The sequence below is a fragment of the Spodoptera frugiperda genome, chromosome 15 (genome assembly GCF_023101765.2).
Source record: "Spodoptera frugiperda isolate SF20-4 chromosome 15, AGI-APGP_CSIRO_Sfru_2.0, whole genome shotgun sequence".
Taxonomy (NCBI): Eukaryota; Metazoa; Arthropoda; class Insecta; order Lepidoptera; family Noctuidae; genus Spodoptera; species Spodoptera frugiperda.
The window spans coordinates 10,221,828-10,240,188 of NC_064226.1; the positions used below are offsets into that span (position 1 = coordinate 10,221,828).

General features: G+C 37.5%; 1 protein-coding gene across 3 annotated transcripts in view; it reads left to right on the forward strand.

Moving 5' to 3' along the window:
* Positions 1–588: 588 nt before the first annotated feature.
* Positions 589–18,361, forward strand: part of LOC118278180 (transcriptional coactivator YAP1) — a 30,141-nt gene continuing 12,368 nt past the window's right edge. For 2 of the 3 annotated variants that reach the window (XM_035597293.2, XM_035597301.2), the window contains exon 1: positions 616–1,257. In XM_035597293.2, coding sequence (XP_035453186.1) covers positions 785–1,257 — 473 coding nt within the window. In that variant the 5' untranslated portion in view covers positions 616–784. Of the gene's footprint in view, positions 1,258–18,361 lie in introns of all 3 variants that reach the window. The other variant, XM_035597285.2, reaches the window with a different exon arrangement.

An 18,361-nucleotide genomic window follows, 5' to 3' on the forward strand; every position in this document is an offset into this window, starting at 1 on the left:
GGCGGCTTGTGTAGAAAATTATATTAACTTAACATGAATTGTAAGAATTCCTTCTGAAAATTTGTGGTTTTTTGAGAACCTTATGTAAATATTGTTCTATTAGTTTACTATTATTTTTAGTTTACTGTGGGTATAAACTACACAGACACACATGCGACAAAGATGTCTCTTTGGTTGGTTCTTGACGGACTTGATAAAAAACTATTTTTGTTTAAATGACCAACAGATACCTTCTATAGATACTGCCGCTTATCCACTACATAGTACCTGTGCATGCAGTTAAGTAAGCCATCTTCATTATTTGGACAAATTTCCTTTCTAGTATTTTAGGTAGGGAATGTACTTAGTATCGTAGTACCTATTAGTATACAATTTGAAACATTTGCTTGTTTAGTTTACCTGCACTACATTAATTAGTGTTAAAACATAAACAAAGATTTAAACAATAATTTTATTGTGATCTCCTGTCACAATCGTTATAGGTGGCTAGCATTAGGTATATTTTATGGTGAGCCAAGGAGATAGTGGGTGAGCGGGGTGCGGGGCATCATTCTCGAAGCAGAGACCGGTCCGTGCACCAAACATACTATGCGCAGCGCGGGTGGTGCGGCGGGTGCGCGTGGGCAGGGAGACTTTGCGGTGCGGGCGGGGCGCGCGTCAGTCGCGTAGCGAACGCTATATTGTAAGAACGTCGGGTGGCGCCGCGCCAGCCCGTCGCGTGCTAGTGTTGTGTCACAGCGGTGGGCCAGGTCGGTTTCGAGATTTCTTCGTTCCGACGTAAATCATGGCTCTCAACTCGGACGCTGAACAGAAATCGAACCTGGTCCTCCGCGTGGACCAGGATTCCGACTCGGTTCTACAGTCATTGTTCGACACAGTGCTTAAGCCGGACTCGAAACGACCGCTACAGGTGCCTCTCCGAATGCGACAGCTTCCAAAGTCGTTCTTTAACCCGCCGTCAACCGGTTCCAAGTCGCCATCTGTGTCTCACTCGCGAGAAAACTCGGCTGACTCGGCGTTCGGATCGTCGTCCGCGACTGGCGCCTCACCGGTGTCGCACTCTCGAGCACATTCGTCACCCGCAAGCTTGCAACAAACTTATGCCGCTGGACAACAAAACCAACAACCGCCACTACACCATCAGCACACAAAACAGAGATCCTATGATGTTGGAACACATATCCCAGATGATCTTGGCCCACTCCCGCCTGGTTGGGAACAAGCACGAACACCAGAAGGACAGATATATTATCTTAAGTAAGTTTTATCCTAATGTACCTATTTAGTATTTAGGCGATGATTCCAATTTAATTTAGAATAATTTTAGCAATGGGAAGTTTGATATCGGATAATCTTTATTGTTCAAGTAAAAATGTCTAGTGAAAAGAAAAACACTAACTACGCGCCAATTTACATAGTATTCTAATATGTACTTACTTGCTACCTTCTAGTGAGTCATAATTCTATGGTTCGGCATATTATGTGTATTTCAGCTTGTCCATAGTTTTATAACAATAATGATGCGTAGGTAATAAGTGAATTGCAAAGGTATATATACAATTATCTACTTATATTTAGAATGCGTTTTTGACTAACTATAAAAGTTAAACGAAATTTTATTTGAAATCTGAAACGGATCAGTAACTTCTGTTGACAAGTGTAAAATTTAAAACCCAAAATGACCATAGTAAATTAATATAGCGATAGATTTGCATTGCGAAAATCGGAGAGGACTCGACTATTTGAATTTGTATGGCTTCAGCGCATATGCACGACCATAGGCAGAACATTGTCGCTAGTATCATAAGCCAATAGTGAGGATGTTAGAAAAAAAAATGCGTTTTCAGGTCATTCTCTCATTAATCCGTTTCACTTCCTTATTTGCAAAGAATTGAGAATAATGAGGCCGAAATAATCCTACGTTCTACGAATAATTTATGTTATCGAACCACTTCAGCCCTAACCGAAGTCCCTAAAGTTTTGAAATTGTAGCTACCTAGATAAAACTAAGGGTAGTTAATACTGTAAACTCGTCTTATTGACAACACATTGTCGTCATTTGGTATCTTATCACGGTATACCTGCCGTCAGTACAAAGATAAAACGTGATAAGACCAAGTTAATCATTATAATGTAGGTACACCTCCGTTTTATATTCTACGAATACTTTTTTACCTTATATGAAATCAAATTGAATCTCAATTAGTCCGATATTTAATTTGTAAAACCGTTTATCATGCTTGATGTTTATTATTATTGCAATTTTATTAACAAATAGCTTCTGCCAGCAGCTTCGCCTGCGTTCCCGGGATAAAAATTACTCCATATGTTATTCCAGCCTATAATCTATCTTTGTACAAAATTTCATTCAAATCGGTCGAGTAGTTTTTCGTGAAAGAGTATCAAACACACACACACACACACAGCCATACATCACAAACTTTCGCATTTAAGCATCCTATCATAAAACACTAGCTTCTGCCAGCGGCTCCGCCCGCGTTCCCGTGGGTCCAGGCCATATCTACCCCTATTCCAAATTTCATGCCGATCCCTTCAGCCGTTTTGACGTGATGAGTAACTGAGATATAAACTCTTAAACTCACTCGCAAACTTTTGCATTTATAATATTAGTAAGATCTATTACTCGGTAACTATTTTGTTCTAAAAACAATTCCTTAGGACTGGGTTAAGTTATCATTAAATGACTCAAGTAGTGGTTACATTTAAATTGGGTAAATTACTTCTACTGACCTACCTACTTCTATGATGGGTTTTCAACTTTAACCCAGATTTTTTTAAAACTATGATTAGGTAGGTACCATGACATAGGTATTGTTAGGAGGTTCTGAGATTATAAGTTTAGTAGGTTCAGAATGGAAGATATTCATACTTTTCCTACTTTTTAAAACTGTGGATGTTAAGATTTTGAACTTGTGTCGGACACTTATTTCATACATTGAGTTCACAATATTTTGATGTGATGCATGCGGTGAACGTTCAGCGGGCTGTGTGATTTCAAATAATTACATCGATAATCGGTAATGACTGGTTAGTAGTCTGGCGCCGATGCCATTATTGTCACGTTATGATTTCGATTACGTAGTAAATAAACCATAATTTGATATTAATTACATTAACATTCGTTTTAAGAAGAACCTTAAAATCTTACGTGCATTTTTTTTTTAGATTTGTTCCTTTTGCCTCTTTTCAACAGAATAATAGAACAGAATTAGTTTTTTTTTCTTCTGCTCTCCGTGCCGGATCCCCGGTAACCCGCTAGCCCGCTAGGTAGTCCACAGCTCGCCTCATCCTAGGCGAGATAAGTCATTGAATGATTTTTCCCCCTCAAAACAGAAGGTACGAGTATATCCATACCTCTCATGTGTCTGAATTTAATACATAGTTAGGTAAAAGAACTTGTATAACATAGACGGATAATACTATAACACGTTAGTTTGTTTGGATGTTTAGATGTTTGTCAATCACGCTGAAACTACTGAACGATTTTTGATGAAAATTGGTATACAGACAGGGTATGAGCTGATAAAGCCGCTAGCAGAAACTAGTGTTAAATACTTTCTTACTTCTTTCTAATAGTTACTACGAACGTGAAAGTTGTGTGTATACCAGACGAAGACGGTGGCAGAAGTTAGTAATATTATAAAGCTAAAAAGTTTGAATGTTCGAACGCCCTAATCTCTGAAACTCCTGATTCGGTGATGGATAGTCCGTTTACGGGGGCAGGCTGTCACAATAGATTTATCTTCGTCATAACTGTTGCAGTGTAGAATATTGCATATAAAAGTAGGTATCGTGAGTGACCCGGTTGTGGCCACTTTAAGAATTTTGTCGACTTTGAGGCTTTCTTAACTTATAGTTTTTGTTATCACGAACATATTTCTTGTAAAAAAGTCATTTAACATGTATTAATCTTGCCTAAGAAAACCCTTTTTTGAAGAACGTTCAGTAAAAAAATAACTGTATAAAAAAGAAAAAAAAAAGGGAGTTTGTGCCATTTTTGGCCAGATTCGTGCCATTTCTGGCCACGGTCGTGTGCCAGTTCTGGCCATCAAAAAACACAATAAAAGTAATCAAAATTTATTAATTAAATTTGACATTTTAGAAACAATGGTTTTCATTTAGTCTGGAAAATATGAAATATTATTACTTCACTTGAATTTAACTTACAAATAAAGAGATCAACATTTATATGACGTTGGTAAAAGCTGCAAAGTAAACTGACCTCCCTTTGTGTGAAGGCAATTTATTGCATCTCTGAAAATGAAAAATATGTGTTTGTTGATATGTAAAGCCAAGGAAAAATAATAAATAAATTACGATAAATGACTAGAAGTGGGGCGTTTATGTCCAAAAGTTTTGGCCAGCCGTGTGGCCAAAGATGGAGAAATTCATAATTTTGTCTCCATTAGTGGCCACCTTCTAATTATCCCACTTCAGAAATATATGGCGACAAAATAACTTTAGTTCCACTTAGACAATATATTCTTCATGTAGTATTAACATAAACATCCAAACAATAAGCAAAGATTAAAAAAATAAAAACCAAATCCTCACCCGCTCGCCTTAGCCTTTTTGTTAAGATCTTAACAATTTCACCCTCAACTAAAAAGAATGACTTGTTGCATCGAAGTGAAGTTTGACACATCAAAGCTGCCAACGGTATCAGTGTCTCCAATATTCAATATTTTAAATACTGTACTTAACAGAGTAATTTATTTGTCCATGCCTTAGTTATAAATATTTGAAGGCCCAAGTGGCCACAAAGGGGTCGATGGCCACAACCGGGTCACTTGCCCTATATTAAACATTATTGAAAGTTGGGAGGGTCCTAATTCGGGTAAAAAGGAAAACGCATTTACTGTTGTGGCTTTCTACTAATTGTGTTTTCACCCTAAATGCCGAACAAGTTAGCTTTAAACTTATCTTTGTTAATTTGGGGACCAAATTATTAATGGGTATGGATTCCTATTAACTAAGTAAAACGAAAAAATACCTTTAAACCTATATGTTCCGTGGAACATGGTGCTAGTGTTACATTAGTTACTCCCAGGTTTCCACAACGTTATTCGGCGTTAGTCACTTCGTGTCGTGGTGCGTGGAAGTTAGCCAACGCGACATCAAAGCTTTTGCCACATCATAAATTAAGTCTACCTGTATAGGTACTAATGCTCAGGACTAAATAAATATTGTTTTATTGTTTATTTTTCAAAATTATTAGGAAAATCTATTCTATTGAGCTGAAACGTAGGTGTACCTGATTTACTTATTCGATTTGTGTTTGTAACTGCCGAATGTGTTATCATTATACAACAGACAGCTACTAAAGATTCTACAGATACTATAGCTACTTAATCCTAATTCAGATATTATCTTACACTGTTGCTAGGAAAATACTTCACAAGATTTATAAACGGATCTCGTTTAACTCGGTTCGTTAGAGCGCGTTAGGACTGCCAACACGGAAGGCCTGCATGTTACATCTACAACGACGCACTTCATAAGCTCCCTTAAAATATTGATATTTCGAATATCAAAGGTATTAATTTAGACGGGCGGGCGCTTGGCTCTGCTCTCGCCGCCGCCGCTGCAGGAGCATACCGCGATGGACCATTGCAAGCGGTGCGTCTCTTCCGTGTCGGTAAATAGACGTGCGCGTCGTTTCTTAATTGCGAGCTGGGGCCGATGCTTTATAAGCTCCATAACGTCCGTCGACGTGCGTCTCGGCTGCGAAATGTTTGCTTTAATTATTATTGGAATGGAGGGTAATTCTCTGTGGTTTTGTTCGGCTAGACTTGGCGATGTTCCGAAACGGGTAGCGATGCAAATTGCCTTGGCTGACGCCCAACGCGGCGCTATCAGGCCCAGTAGCTTCACCGCATCACACCTTCCTCCTGACTCTTGACCTGAACGTTGTACCTGCCCAGGTCATACACTCCCACATATATGTTTGTTTATTTGAACGAAAATGGCAATTCAAACTGTTGAAAAGGTTCCTTAATGTAAAAATATCTCTGACTTGAAAATGGTATTTTGCAGAAAAATAGTAGGTAGTGTTCCCGGTAATGATAGGCGATTATGTGACCAGTACACATACATACAAGTGTACATGGGTACCTGCTCAACAATCAAATTGACAAGTCTTCGTTCAATATTTCCTTTTAAATGTCGTCCTTTGAATGCGTAATAAGAGAAACTCCTTGCGCTGAATACAAAGAATGAAATGGTAGTAACAAAAAAAATATACGCCCAAAGTTCATTCAACCGTTTTTGTAATCTGTGTACTTGTTATCGAATTATGGAACATGTAAACATCTAAACTTTAAAATGATTTATCCTATTTCTAGTACTAAACAATGCATAAATATAATCCATGTAACAAGTGGGTACCTATCTATTTAGTTGCATTTGGATATAATCTGGAAAATATGTAAGTGTACAAAATTGTAAACCTGGAACTCTAAAGAGAGACAACTACAACTTATTGTAGGTAACATGTAAATACAAACTGTTCTTTATCCATTCTCATCGAAGGAATGAAAACAAACCATTGAGTTTATCAACCACTTGTTATCCTACACAAGTCGTAAACGTCAACTGTGGCCAACATAATTATTACAATTCTCCTTGTCGATGTGTGAAGCTACTTACCCACGAACTAAAATGCCACAATTTATACCTCCGTTATCCTGGTTTCCCGAATTGTGATCAAAATGATCAACTAAAAACACCTACGTTGTTACATAGGTGTAGATAGATTTCATTTCAGTCACAGTTTAAATGTTAGAGGTAACAAAAGATCAAGAAATATTTTATTTACGTACCTACTTTTATATACATGTATTGTATATATATAGGTATACATTATTACAGGCTTGATGTTCATAAATGATGTTTATGTTATTTGTGTGTATAAGACTAGGTAAGTACCTAGGTACAACAATATTTATGTACCTTCCATCATGTAGTGTATCCGTGCAACGTCGATATTATCATCATAAGTATAAGTGTATGCATAGACATGGCGAAAGGAATAACCTTTTAGACGTCTTTGGCAAGGCCGTTGTTGTCTGCGTAAACAAGCCGAGCGGGTTCGGCGCTCGATAATTAAATATATTTGAGACTAACATATATCGAAATAAGTGTTCGATAAATCTGTTCCTCAGTTAACAAAGTTTTAATGTTACGCATTATTTTCCTTAATTGCATTATATTAATTACGACAAACGTTCAAAGTTCTCACCGTGCTCGATGTTATCGCGCGGTACTCGCTTCGTCTTATTTTATTTATTAATGCTTAACGTCTACATGTCCCTAATCATTAATTAATAGGTATATAGGTATATTATTATAATTATGTCGTTCGGTATATGATGAACGAAATGTTTACCTGGCGTGCAGTGTAGTAAAATTAACTAAGTGGGTAATTAGATAAAGCTTCACGATTGTTTCCAAGAAGAGCATGGTGAATAGTCACATGCGCAACAAGTGGACTTATCGCACTGGTGTATTCACAGCGATAACATTAAAATACAGCTCACTATCGCCTTCTAAGAAGTCGCCCGTCGCGTTGCGACGACGCGTCGCGGTCGCTTACGGAGCTGCGCCCGCGCACCACAAATCCACCGCTGCGGCGAGACAGGTAGCTCTAACGGCACTCGCCTGAGAATACAATTTTCGTTTTACAACAGAGTATATCAAATCGTCTATATACTTTCTCGGGGCATTACATTACGTTTCATACTAATCATGTTAACGATAAACGAATTTAGTAACTGCTATAACGTTATTTTGCAAAATAAATCATACCCTGCAATTATATACAAAAAAGTCCGCGATGACATATATCCAATAGTCACCTACTTTTCTGTATTAAAAAACATTTAATTCGTTGGGTGATGTTTAACTGGTGATATAACCAATAATACATATATCCTTATCATAATAGTAAGTTCATCATCACGAGCATCTAATTTAGATTATTTTTGCAGTTTACAGTGTGTTATTTAGACATATAGTTTAGGAGATATCACGATATTAGTATTGCGGCACGGTACGGGCCGGCCGCGGCGGCGGGGGCATGCGTTGACTGTATTTGTCGAAGTAGCGGGATACACGCAAACGAAGTTGCGCGGGTCAGCTAGTTAATGATAAACGAAATTAGTAACTGCTATAACGTTATTTTGTAAAATAAATCATACCCTGCAATTATATAAATACCCATCGTAGAAAGAGTTTAAAGGTAACAAAATAAGTATAGGTACTTAATTCACAATAAAAAAATGCAGATTTGTCCCCTTAAAATATGTACACACTTGTGTTAAAATATTAGTCGTTGTTGATAACAACTCATTTATTATGCATGATGTCATCGTTTTATATGAAACCATTGCAATCAAAATTATCAAGCTAATGATCTTATCTCTCACCAGGCGTTTTATTTACAATGCATAAATGACAATGTTACTTCCATGTGTGTACGTCAGTACCGTGAAGTATCGTGCTGCAAACTGATTCTTTACAAATATGGACCCTAAAGTTGCGTCACAGAGCTGGTTATTCCTTGCAGCATATTAGCAACAAGGTACTCACTCAGTTTCCACGCTCTGATTATTGGATGTTGGCTCTAGACAGCGTCTTTATCGGCACCGATCAGAAACTGAGCTCAACGGGAGTGTTTTGAGAAATCGTACCAGCGGTAATACTAAATTCTGAATTCTAAAATCTTATTCACATTGTCACGAACAAGATAAGGCTATATTACCAACTTCTTTGGTCACAATTGATCACTTTTAAAGTTTAGTATCTAGGAACAAAAGACTACAGAAATGTCATAGAAGCAAAGCCTTTTCTATTACAAAATGACAATAGTTGACTCAGTGGGTACAAAATTAAAAAAAAAAATATTTTTCTGTGGGAAAGAAACGAACCCTTGCTCCGAAAACTAGCTAAGTGGCTTAACGTTCTCAATTTGTTGTTGGTATGACGTCATTTCTACTTCGAACTAAATATCTACATACTTATGTTAAATCACTTGAAAATTTTGAAGTAAGTGCCTACATACCTAGACGTCAAGTTCATGATATTTAAAGTGGAAATAATAACGACCTATGTAATACATATAGGTAACACACAGTGCGGGGTAACTGTCAACCTCCGTAATTCCTTCAAGGGCAGATCTTTGTTCGTGTTGCGCTGCATTATCAAGTCTTGTGGACACAGTTGGCTCTCATCGTCTTGTGTCATCGGTATTAATGTGCTTCCAATAATACTTGCCATGGTCAACAAAGCTGTTTGTTGCGATAAATGGAACAAAGTATTCTTGAGACCACATCGGGTGGGCCACCGGGCTGTATGTGGAAAGTTCTGTCTTGACCTATCAAAGCATTTTTGTTTTCAAAACTGATAATGCAAGTTGGTACAAATTAACATTGAATTTATTAACATTTATGCGGTATACATTATTTTATCAAGATTACACTTGTGATTAATTTAATTTTGATGCATAAAGACGTAAGATCCGTATGTTTAAAAACTATTTTCATAAATTAAATAAACTACAATTCAAATATACAATTAAAGTATTCATAAATGATACCCACATCTAGACAAGTTATAACAATAACATGTAATAAATATTAGTTCATCACATCTTCTGTTCAGTTATATTGTGAGAGAGCGGAGAGTATCGCCATGCTTAATTGTAGGATCAAAAGGGGTCAAGTGTGTATATTGACAAGCGCCTTAGGGCCAACGTCATGTCCAAGAAGGCTCGTCCCATCACGTCAGCGTTCCATTACAAAGAATTTGCTAATAGTCTTAATTAATATAGATATGTATAATAAATTATCATCTACCCACTCAAATTATGACACTATCCTTTCGGAGAGGAAAGTATGTGACTTCTCATTACAGTTTACTGATGCGTTCTGTTGCTCGTGCGTTGTGTCGGTAAAACATGTATTGTTTGCATCTCGGATTCTCGGTACTTGCTTCTTCTAAATAAGATTTTACAATGTACTTTTTGAGCTAGATAGTTGTGGTGGTCCCATTTAACTGTATTAGCCTTTTTCACTTCATTGACATAAATAATGTCGTTAATTCCGATAGTCCGGTGAAAACTATTATTTACCCACAATGCCCAAACGGTATTAAGTTACAGGTATAGGCAAGTTACTATATGTATATAGCTTTTATATTATAGTTGTTTATTATAGTAGGTATACATGTAATATTTCCAATTAAGAATGGAGGACTTAGGTAATTAAAATGATGTTTTTCCTCATAAATCTCTGAATGTGTTTGCTGTGATTTCCAAGATGGTTTTTTGCGAAATAATCATCTTAAAATAGACGTTGTATGGTACCATGATTTTATTAGGGGACTTTTATCGAACTGTGTAACGAAATCGAAGAATCTGAATTACCTACACCCACTCCTGACTGTTTTATTTAACATTCAGTACGAAAACAACGGAGGAACTAACATTTACTTTGCTTGGGTAACTTAAATCGGTATACTTATTAGGTGTATTTTCGTTCTCTATACGAGGGCTTCCTACGTGTCACAAGTCATAACAAATTAGGTCGTATTGTTGACGGCACGTTCGGGATTTAGGGTTGGAGATGATTTAATATTTATGATACAAGTCAATGTCTTCAATTCCCATTGTAGCAGGTTTGTTGTGCCCTTGCCATTACTCACACGATGTCGCAGCGCGGTACGACTCAGTTACTGGTCGTTCGCTACTGTATGCGCCTTTATTGAATACTGATAAGTTTACTTACTCATACCACACCGTGAGTTATTGTTTTCATATGGCAATACTTTAGCCAAGGCCGAGTTCGTTTTACGTGTTTATTGGACAGATTTGGTTATGCACGTAACGTTTGCCCCAGCGGCTTAAGCAATGTTTATTACTATGAGCCAGGTTATTCAGATATTTATGACTGTACACCTGGGTACCTGTAACAACACAGTCTTAATACTGAATTTCATATTTATTTAATAGCTACCTACAAAGGCATACCTATAAACTAGTTGTCTTTTTATTGAAACTATGTAAGAAAAGATACATATGAGAAATAAGATGATAAACTATGAAATTGCCATGGGTCTGCTAGTGATTTAACGTCATAAAAAGTACTTTTACTCAGCTAAATAATTATTTTCATCATATTCCATTTCCGGGTTTATTCGAAGACAGTTGTTTACTCTTCTCTGGCTCATGGAATACCAGAACGCCTGTATCACCTACCTTTTTCTATTGCTACATTTAGTTCTATACAGGTTATTTGAAGGAAGAAACAGAAATATTCGTTACGAGGATTGATAATTACCTAGGTAGTATGACAATATAAACTCTATAAACATGATTCGCAATTTCCCTTAGTCATCGCATCACGCGTGAAAGGGTGGAGCAATTTCAGAGACTCTTTTTGTGTGTGTTTTTAGTGGGGACGAGGTTCTAAATAAACTTCTGGAAAAGCACCTCGGCAGGCAATATAAAATACTACATCCGTGCAAAGCAGGCAGGTCGTTAATATTTTATATTTACCCATTGATAATGATGATGAATCTGAAAGATAATAAATTACCTATACAAAACAACAATGATGATACCATTCGTAAACAGTATTGAAAATTAAAGATTAATATGCACCTAATTATTGATTCTGCCCAATCGTAATAAGCGTCAAATTGTTAAAAATCAGGCGCCTGCTAGTTGTATGTTGAAATTTTGAACTTGGATGGTATTATAGGTGCGTGTTGCGCAGAGCTAAGTGAGCGTCGACGCCGGCGGCGCGGCGGCGGCGGCGCCTCGTACCCGTCGTGTTTACGTCTAATTTAGGCGCGAGCGCCGCGACGTCGCCCCCGCGCCTCCCGCGCTCTGTCCATTGAACACGCCGGTACGCGCGCGGTTATTTCGGCATGCCGAACGCGGCACTGCGACGCCACGGAATATCCTCACACTGCTACTTTCTTGTGGTGTCGATGTAGGTTACGGAATAATGTTGATCTTTTCCTACAGTCGCAGAATCGAGATAACGTAAGGTGATTTTTGTTAGCATCTAAGTAGTTAAAATCATTAGTAACTAACTAAACTACAATTTGCTCTAATGATTTGAGACTTACCTAAATAAAACAAATTAGGTACTTATTCATTTTATACAATTTTATTAATCACTACGAGTAAACTTGTTTCAGACAACCAAGGAAAACAATATGGGAAAACCCACAGACTCATAAAAACACAGAAATGTTATTAGTTTGCGTTGTCCTAAAAACACTTACAGGTAGTTAGTAGTCATCAGCTATGATGAAGACATTTTAAAAGGAATATGACTAGTTCTGTAATCATAGACTGTTTTACTAATACATTTTTTAAATTAATATCCATTGAATTCTTTAAAGAGTAAAACGATGACATACAAAATTTACAACCAAAAAGGGATTGGTAAGATTTAGAAAATATATTGATGAATTTATGTTAGCCACTTATTACTTACTTTTAGGTAATATTACCTACTTTGACTCAATGAAATAAACAGCATCTTTTTAACGTATGTGACAAAGAAAAACTGAACAAAAATGAAATCAGCAACGTAAACAAATCAAATATTCACCAAATGCTTATACAAAAAACTACCCATCGTCGAAAAATTTACTTCAAATTTAATTTAATCTGTAGAATGAGTGGTTGGATCACCGTTTTTCACCACGAAGAGTTAACGAGCTCGCGTCCTGTGATGTTACCGCGGCTAGCCTTGGAGGCTGCAGTGCGATCCGACTTCTCGGAATCGCTGCAGGCCCACCCCGATGCCCCTCGCCTCTCGTAATCGCCTTTCCTGTCAGGACACGCTTAGTTGTTTATGGTACCTTAGAGAGCAGCCCGTCATAATATCGATACCTGTCCCGAGTTGTATTTCAAACGGAGATTTATATTGAACTCTATTACTTGAGTTGTATTTTACACGTTCAATATTTTTTATTGCATAATAGTAAATTATCTAACGTTTCATGTTACCTACACCAAGTAGCTACAGTATCTACATTATTGTTTAAAATTTTGACACAATGCCCCTTCTTTTTGTCTTAAATAAGAAAAACATATTTTGTTATAAAATGTGATCCATCCATTAAATTTCATATGTTTAATTTCTTTTAATATTATATCGATATTATTTGCATCATCACTAGCCTCTGTCAGTTCAAGCTATGCTCTTTTTATTTTCTTTTTGTACACCTGAGTTGTTAGTAACAAAGGCATTGATTTTTTTCTCTCGGCTCCGCCCCGGCCTTTGAGTTTCTCGCCGCATTTCTTGGTACCGGCGCCGATCATTCAGTAATCTCCGATAACCTGTCGATAGCGTTCTGAGTGGTGGACCATGCTGCTCTAAATTTAAACAGACCTTTATAAAAAGTAACCATGCTTAGATAACATATTCATCAGACTTAATTCGTTTCTTAAAGAGCATAATACGAAATAATACGTGCTTATTTATACTTTCCGACCTATTTACTCAGACGAGGCGATACAAGTGATAAGAATCTACTTTCTAAGGTTGTTTATATTATATAGGTATGACCTGATTACAAATATAGTAAACATGATACGGTTGAATAATCAGGTAACTAAAGCTAATACTACGTGAAGTTAAAATTAGGTTAAGATAAATATTATATTTGCAAAACACAGGAAAGAATAGATCTCAAATATTTTTCTTTGTGCGCTAGGGGCTCATTCATTCGCAGTGTTAACTAATAAATACATACCTATAATGCAATTTCGTTTAACGACCTTGATTTGTTAAACAATTGAATCTGGGACGAATGTTATGTAAATCAGTACCTAGGAGGTATAGTGACATTTTACATCTCGGGGGCGAAGTGTCTGAGTTCCCTTCTCTCCTCCGACATTTCGCAACTCAAGCATGCGCTTTGTTGCCAATGTTCGGTTAGTCTGCATAATAACTTTATATTTGATAAATACCTACCTTATTTTGAAACTCTTGATACGGTATATTATCACATATTTGTGAAAATGATTATCCTTCTTCAAAAATTGCTACACTGGTATTTAAAGTAGCCATGATTCAAACTAGTAAAGCGATAATAAAACTGGTCATGTAAATCTAATCGGACGGCTTTACGGAAATTATCATCTTTGGCCCGCTACACGATTGTTTGACATTTACAAAATTCCGTCTCAAAATCTTGAATATAGAGGTCTAAAGTTATAAAGATTTTGAAAAGAAATTAATATTAAAATAAAATCGACTATTGTGAAATCAATCTAAACGACTGAAACGAAACTACCTGCTTGTTGCCTTTATCCTGTGGCATCAATGACGTAGCCATAGCTCAGGAGGGTTCAAGGACCGCTAAGTCATTTAGTAGCCAGGTACAAGCTACTTGCCTCGAGGCGAGCAGCCGCCGCCGATATACTGGTTCAGCTCTGGTTGCGTGTGGGAAATGGTCTTTCGTCCTGTCGCCAATAGTTCTAAATAATTGAGAGCGATTTTTAAAATTGCATTCCCAATCTTTTGTTGATTGTAGAGAATGTCAATAAAACTTTTTTTTAGAAGGATTAAATTTAATAATTGTAGCTTAGCAATCGATATTCTATTAAATGTATCCCTACTTTGAAACAGTGGGTACTCGATTGCACGTGCAGGTATAAATTCGGAATTTTAGTCGCCGATGATGATGATAACTTTATGGTAAGGCATCACAATATGCTGTCGACGGTAAAAAATGCAGTAATAAGAATCACATCTCGGGTCGATTGATGAGGTAATGCAGCGATGGTATGATGGACGACTATGATGAGTATGACTAGTGAGTGAGACGTTACACTGGTTAGAGGGAGTGAACGGGACGCAGATACAAACACGGCCGAGTCCAAAGTCCGCGACCGACAACCGCCGAGCGGGGCAGGACAGTAGCCTTCAAGCTGCAGCAGCGTGAACTAATCTGAATTGTGTCCTTTTAGCCTGTAATCCTATTAGCAATTTCCTTGTTTATTTAAAACATTTATAAAATAAAACTCAAGGAGGGCCGGTCCTAAATCTGTAGGGTATTATTTCCAACCAACAAACACCTGTCTCTGTAGTTTGTTATTAACTTAACCATATAAAAGTCAGTTTCTAGTGTTTCATAAAACATCAGCAAATGTAAAAAGGGCTTCCTGTCCACCGTGTTAACTGTTTAGTTCCTGCCTACATCCAGTTCCGGTGCAGCAGCAGTGAGCGAATGTCGACCGCGACCATTAGAGCTTCCTGTGCGTCCACCAGTGAATGGGCGCAGTACCCGCGACCTGGCTAGCGTTCGCCATATGAATGGGTAGTGCGTACTGCGTACAGCACAATGAATTATTCGTGCCAGACTGGCTTCCGTTGGCGCCGGACACATGCTCCGTGTTCTGCCTTTTTCGCTGATTAACGTCTAATTATAGGGTACAGCTCTCCACCACATGACTCCTAGTGACTCAGTCCGACTTAATAACTGCACAATGCCGTTCGGGACTTATTAGTAGCTGTGCTGAGTTTAGGAGCGATGTGAATTTAGCTCAGTGGGTGTAAGTTCATGACTGCTCCGAGTATTATACGCATTACAATTATTATTATAATCGACCGATATGCAAGTGTGGGAGTACTGTCACTGATTGTGTCATGTTGATTATGAAACAATATGTAGCTGTATCTATCGAAATTATTTATGTTTCACTTTCAACGTTGTAGTCTTGAGGAAATCCTTATTTTTCAGTATATTTTCCTATAGATTTTATTTAGATATTTAGAAACTTGCGTGAGTTAAGTTCCAAAATGTCCTGGCTAAAATGTTAAGGCTAGTCAGATAAAAATAATTTGTAAAATAGAGTCGATGTGTCGTTCATCGGTCGGGTGTTGTTGATAACTAATAATGATTAGCTAGTGCAATAGTGAATGGCCCTATGGCGGATAAATGATTTGACTTATGACGTCTTATATTCTAGGAATGGTTGATATTTTAAAGATTCGGAAATAAAGCGAATGTCGTCGACCCGGATGTTCTCTCAACAGCGGCCCCCAACTAACTGACTCAGGTCGCCTCGGAGCCGGGTCACGACGACGTAGAGTAGCGTCCTTGTTCCACGCACGAATATAACGAAGTCTCTCGTTTCTTCTGTTTACATGTTTTAGATTAAAATATAAATACATCAAAAGCAAACAAACGTTTGATTCATCAGTGACTAACTTTACTTCAATTCACTTTATATTGACCTGTTTACTGAGATAACTTTGAGATCGGCGCGTATGCCGAAAACATCTTTATAATTTTTGCGCGTGGGCACACTTAATGGAATGACAAATCAATTTCTGTTCACAGTATTCTCAGATAAGGCGAACGTTATAATATTATCTCTTTACTTTCTAAAGCTAGATGAAAAAACACGTTGTTAACCTCTGGCAGCGAGAGGCAGGCCACCGCGCGGCAAGGCCGACTGGTCCGGTTGCCGCCGCGCCCAGCCTGCGCCCGCCGCGCGCCGCCCGCGCCACACTGCGTGCGTGAGTGCGTATACTGCGTACCCACAGACACATGTCTATTAGTACATAAACGCCTAAACCCATTTATTGTGTGGATAAATAAATCTCGCGCCGATCACTGATTCCGACTGATTCTGCTACAGCGGCTACGTGACCAAATGGCTAACAAAGACAATTGCTACACATTGAGACTTCAATTTATTAACTCTATTTTTAATACATAATTACTTTATTATATTATTTTGTTACTTCAAAATTATACTCCTTTAAATTAACGTGGCGTATTTTCTGATTAAAAATAATTAGATATTAGATATTTTCTCCGTATATTCGATACGACAACACGTTGCATTTTAATCCGACAAGTGAAAATAAGTTTTTTATAATCTGACAATTAGCAAAAGTTTAAAAACTAGCTAATTAGTAAATTTACACGTAGATGAAAGTGTACAAATTTGTATTAAACAGCCTGCTAAAGATAGGAACTGCTAAGATTTTTACTGTGTGATACTTTGGATTTGTGGCATATAGAGCAGCAGCGTTGAGATATCTAGCCTCAACATCAGAATATTTGACAAACAAATTCTGAAAACAAACCTTCGCAGAAATGAGATTAGTGTCATTAAAAATAAAAGTTCAAAGAAAATTGCAATGAGATTGTAATAATTCATTGGATCGCCAAAGGAAAATACGTTAAATACGTTTTGGCTGGAACAGTAGATCCCATAATAAAATCATCGGCCGGAAGTCGATGCGTCACTAGTGCGTTTTCGTCCACTTCTGTTAGTGTGAGTATCATGTGTGATGTGCGCTGTACAGTGTACGGTGTAGGTAGTGCGGCCGGTGCGGCGTAGACACTGGGATGTTGTCAAGCGTTTGCGAATAGACAACTGAGTTTAGGAATATCGAGTAAACAATCCTAGACTCGCTTTCAAAACCAAAGTAAATCTAAATTAACTGTTATGTAGTCATGTTCATTTGTGTGATGTAGTGGTTACACGTTGCTCTAACGCTTGTATAGTGTTACTGATTATTCGTGTGTGCGTTTATTTACGTACGCGAGCGCCGACTCGTCCGAGATTCAAATTTAGAATCCCGTCTCCGCCATGTTGTTCTCAGTGAAAAACCTACGATCCATCGTTTGGAAGTCGTGGATCTGTCGCAAGATATCGTAGAAAATCCTTTTTGGTATTTCAAAACAACTCTGAAAATAGCCATTCTCGATTAATAAGACATATTCTAGCAAATAACTTCGTTTGGTTGCAGAATAGGCACACCATGATATTAATCGAGGCAAAAACGTGCCTAATATCTATGTGAAGGAGACGTATTAGCTGTCTATAGTTTCGTTATCTTGAGGCCGTCTGAAAATTCAGTTAACGTAAATAAATGTTATTGGTTAGTAAAACGTAAGTGTATTCATGTGAATGAATGAGTCACGCTCAGAATTGGTTTGGTTCAGTTATTTGCCAGATTGTTGCGAAGTAACCGCTAAGATCTGTTAGAACAAAACAAACGCTATGTCCCTTTGTCCGAGTTTATCAAGAAGGCACCATTAATTGTAACAAACTGCCGGTTCTACTTAAGATGTACCTATACGATTGTTTCAATTCAAGATAAAACTATGATAAGAAAAACGACATTCCACGAATTCAGAGTTATGTGATGTATAGATCTTTGTATATTGTATAGACATTTTTGGAACAACGTTTGCAAATAAATTAGTTAAACGCCGTTAATTATTTATTTGCTTATATTAAGGCATTATTTGCAAAATTGGCCCTTAGATACCTACTTTAATGATGTGGTTGATA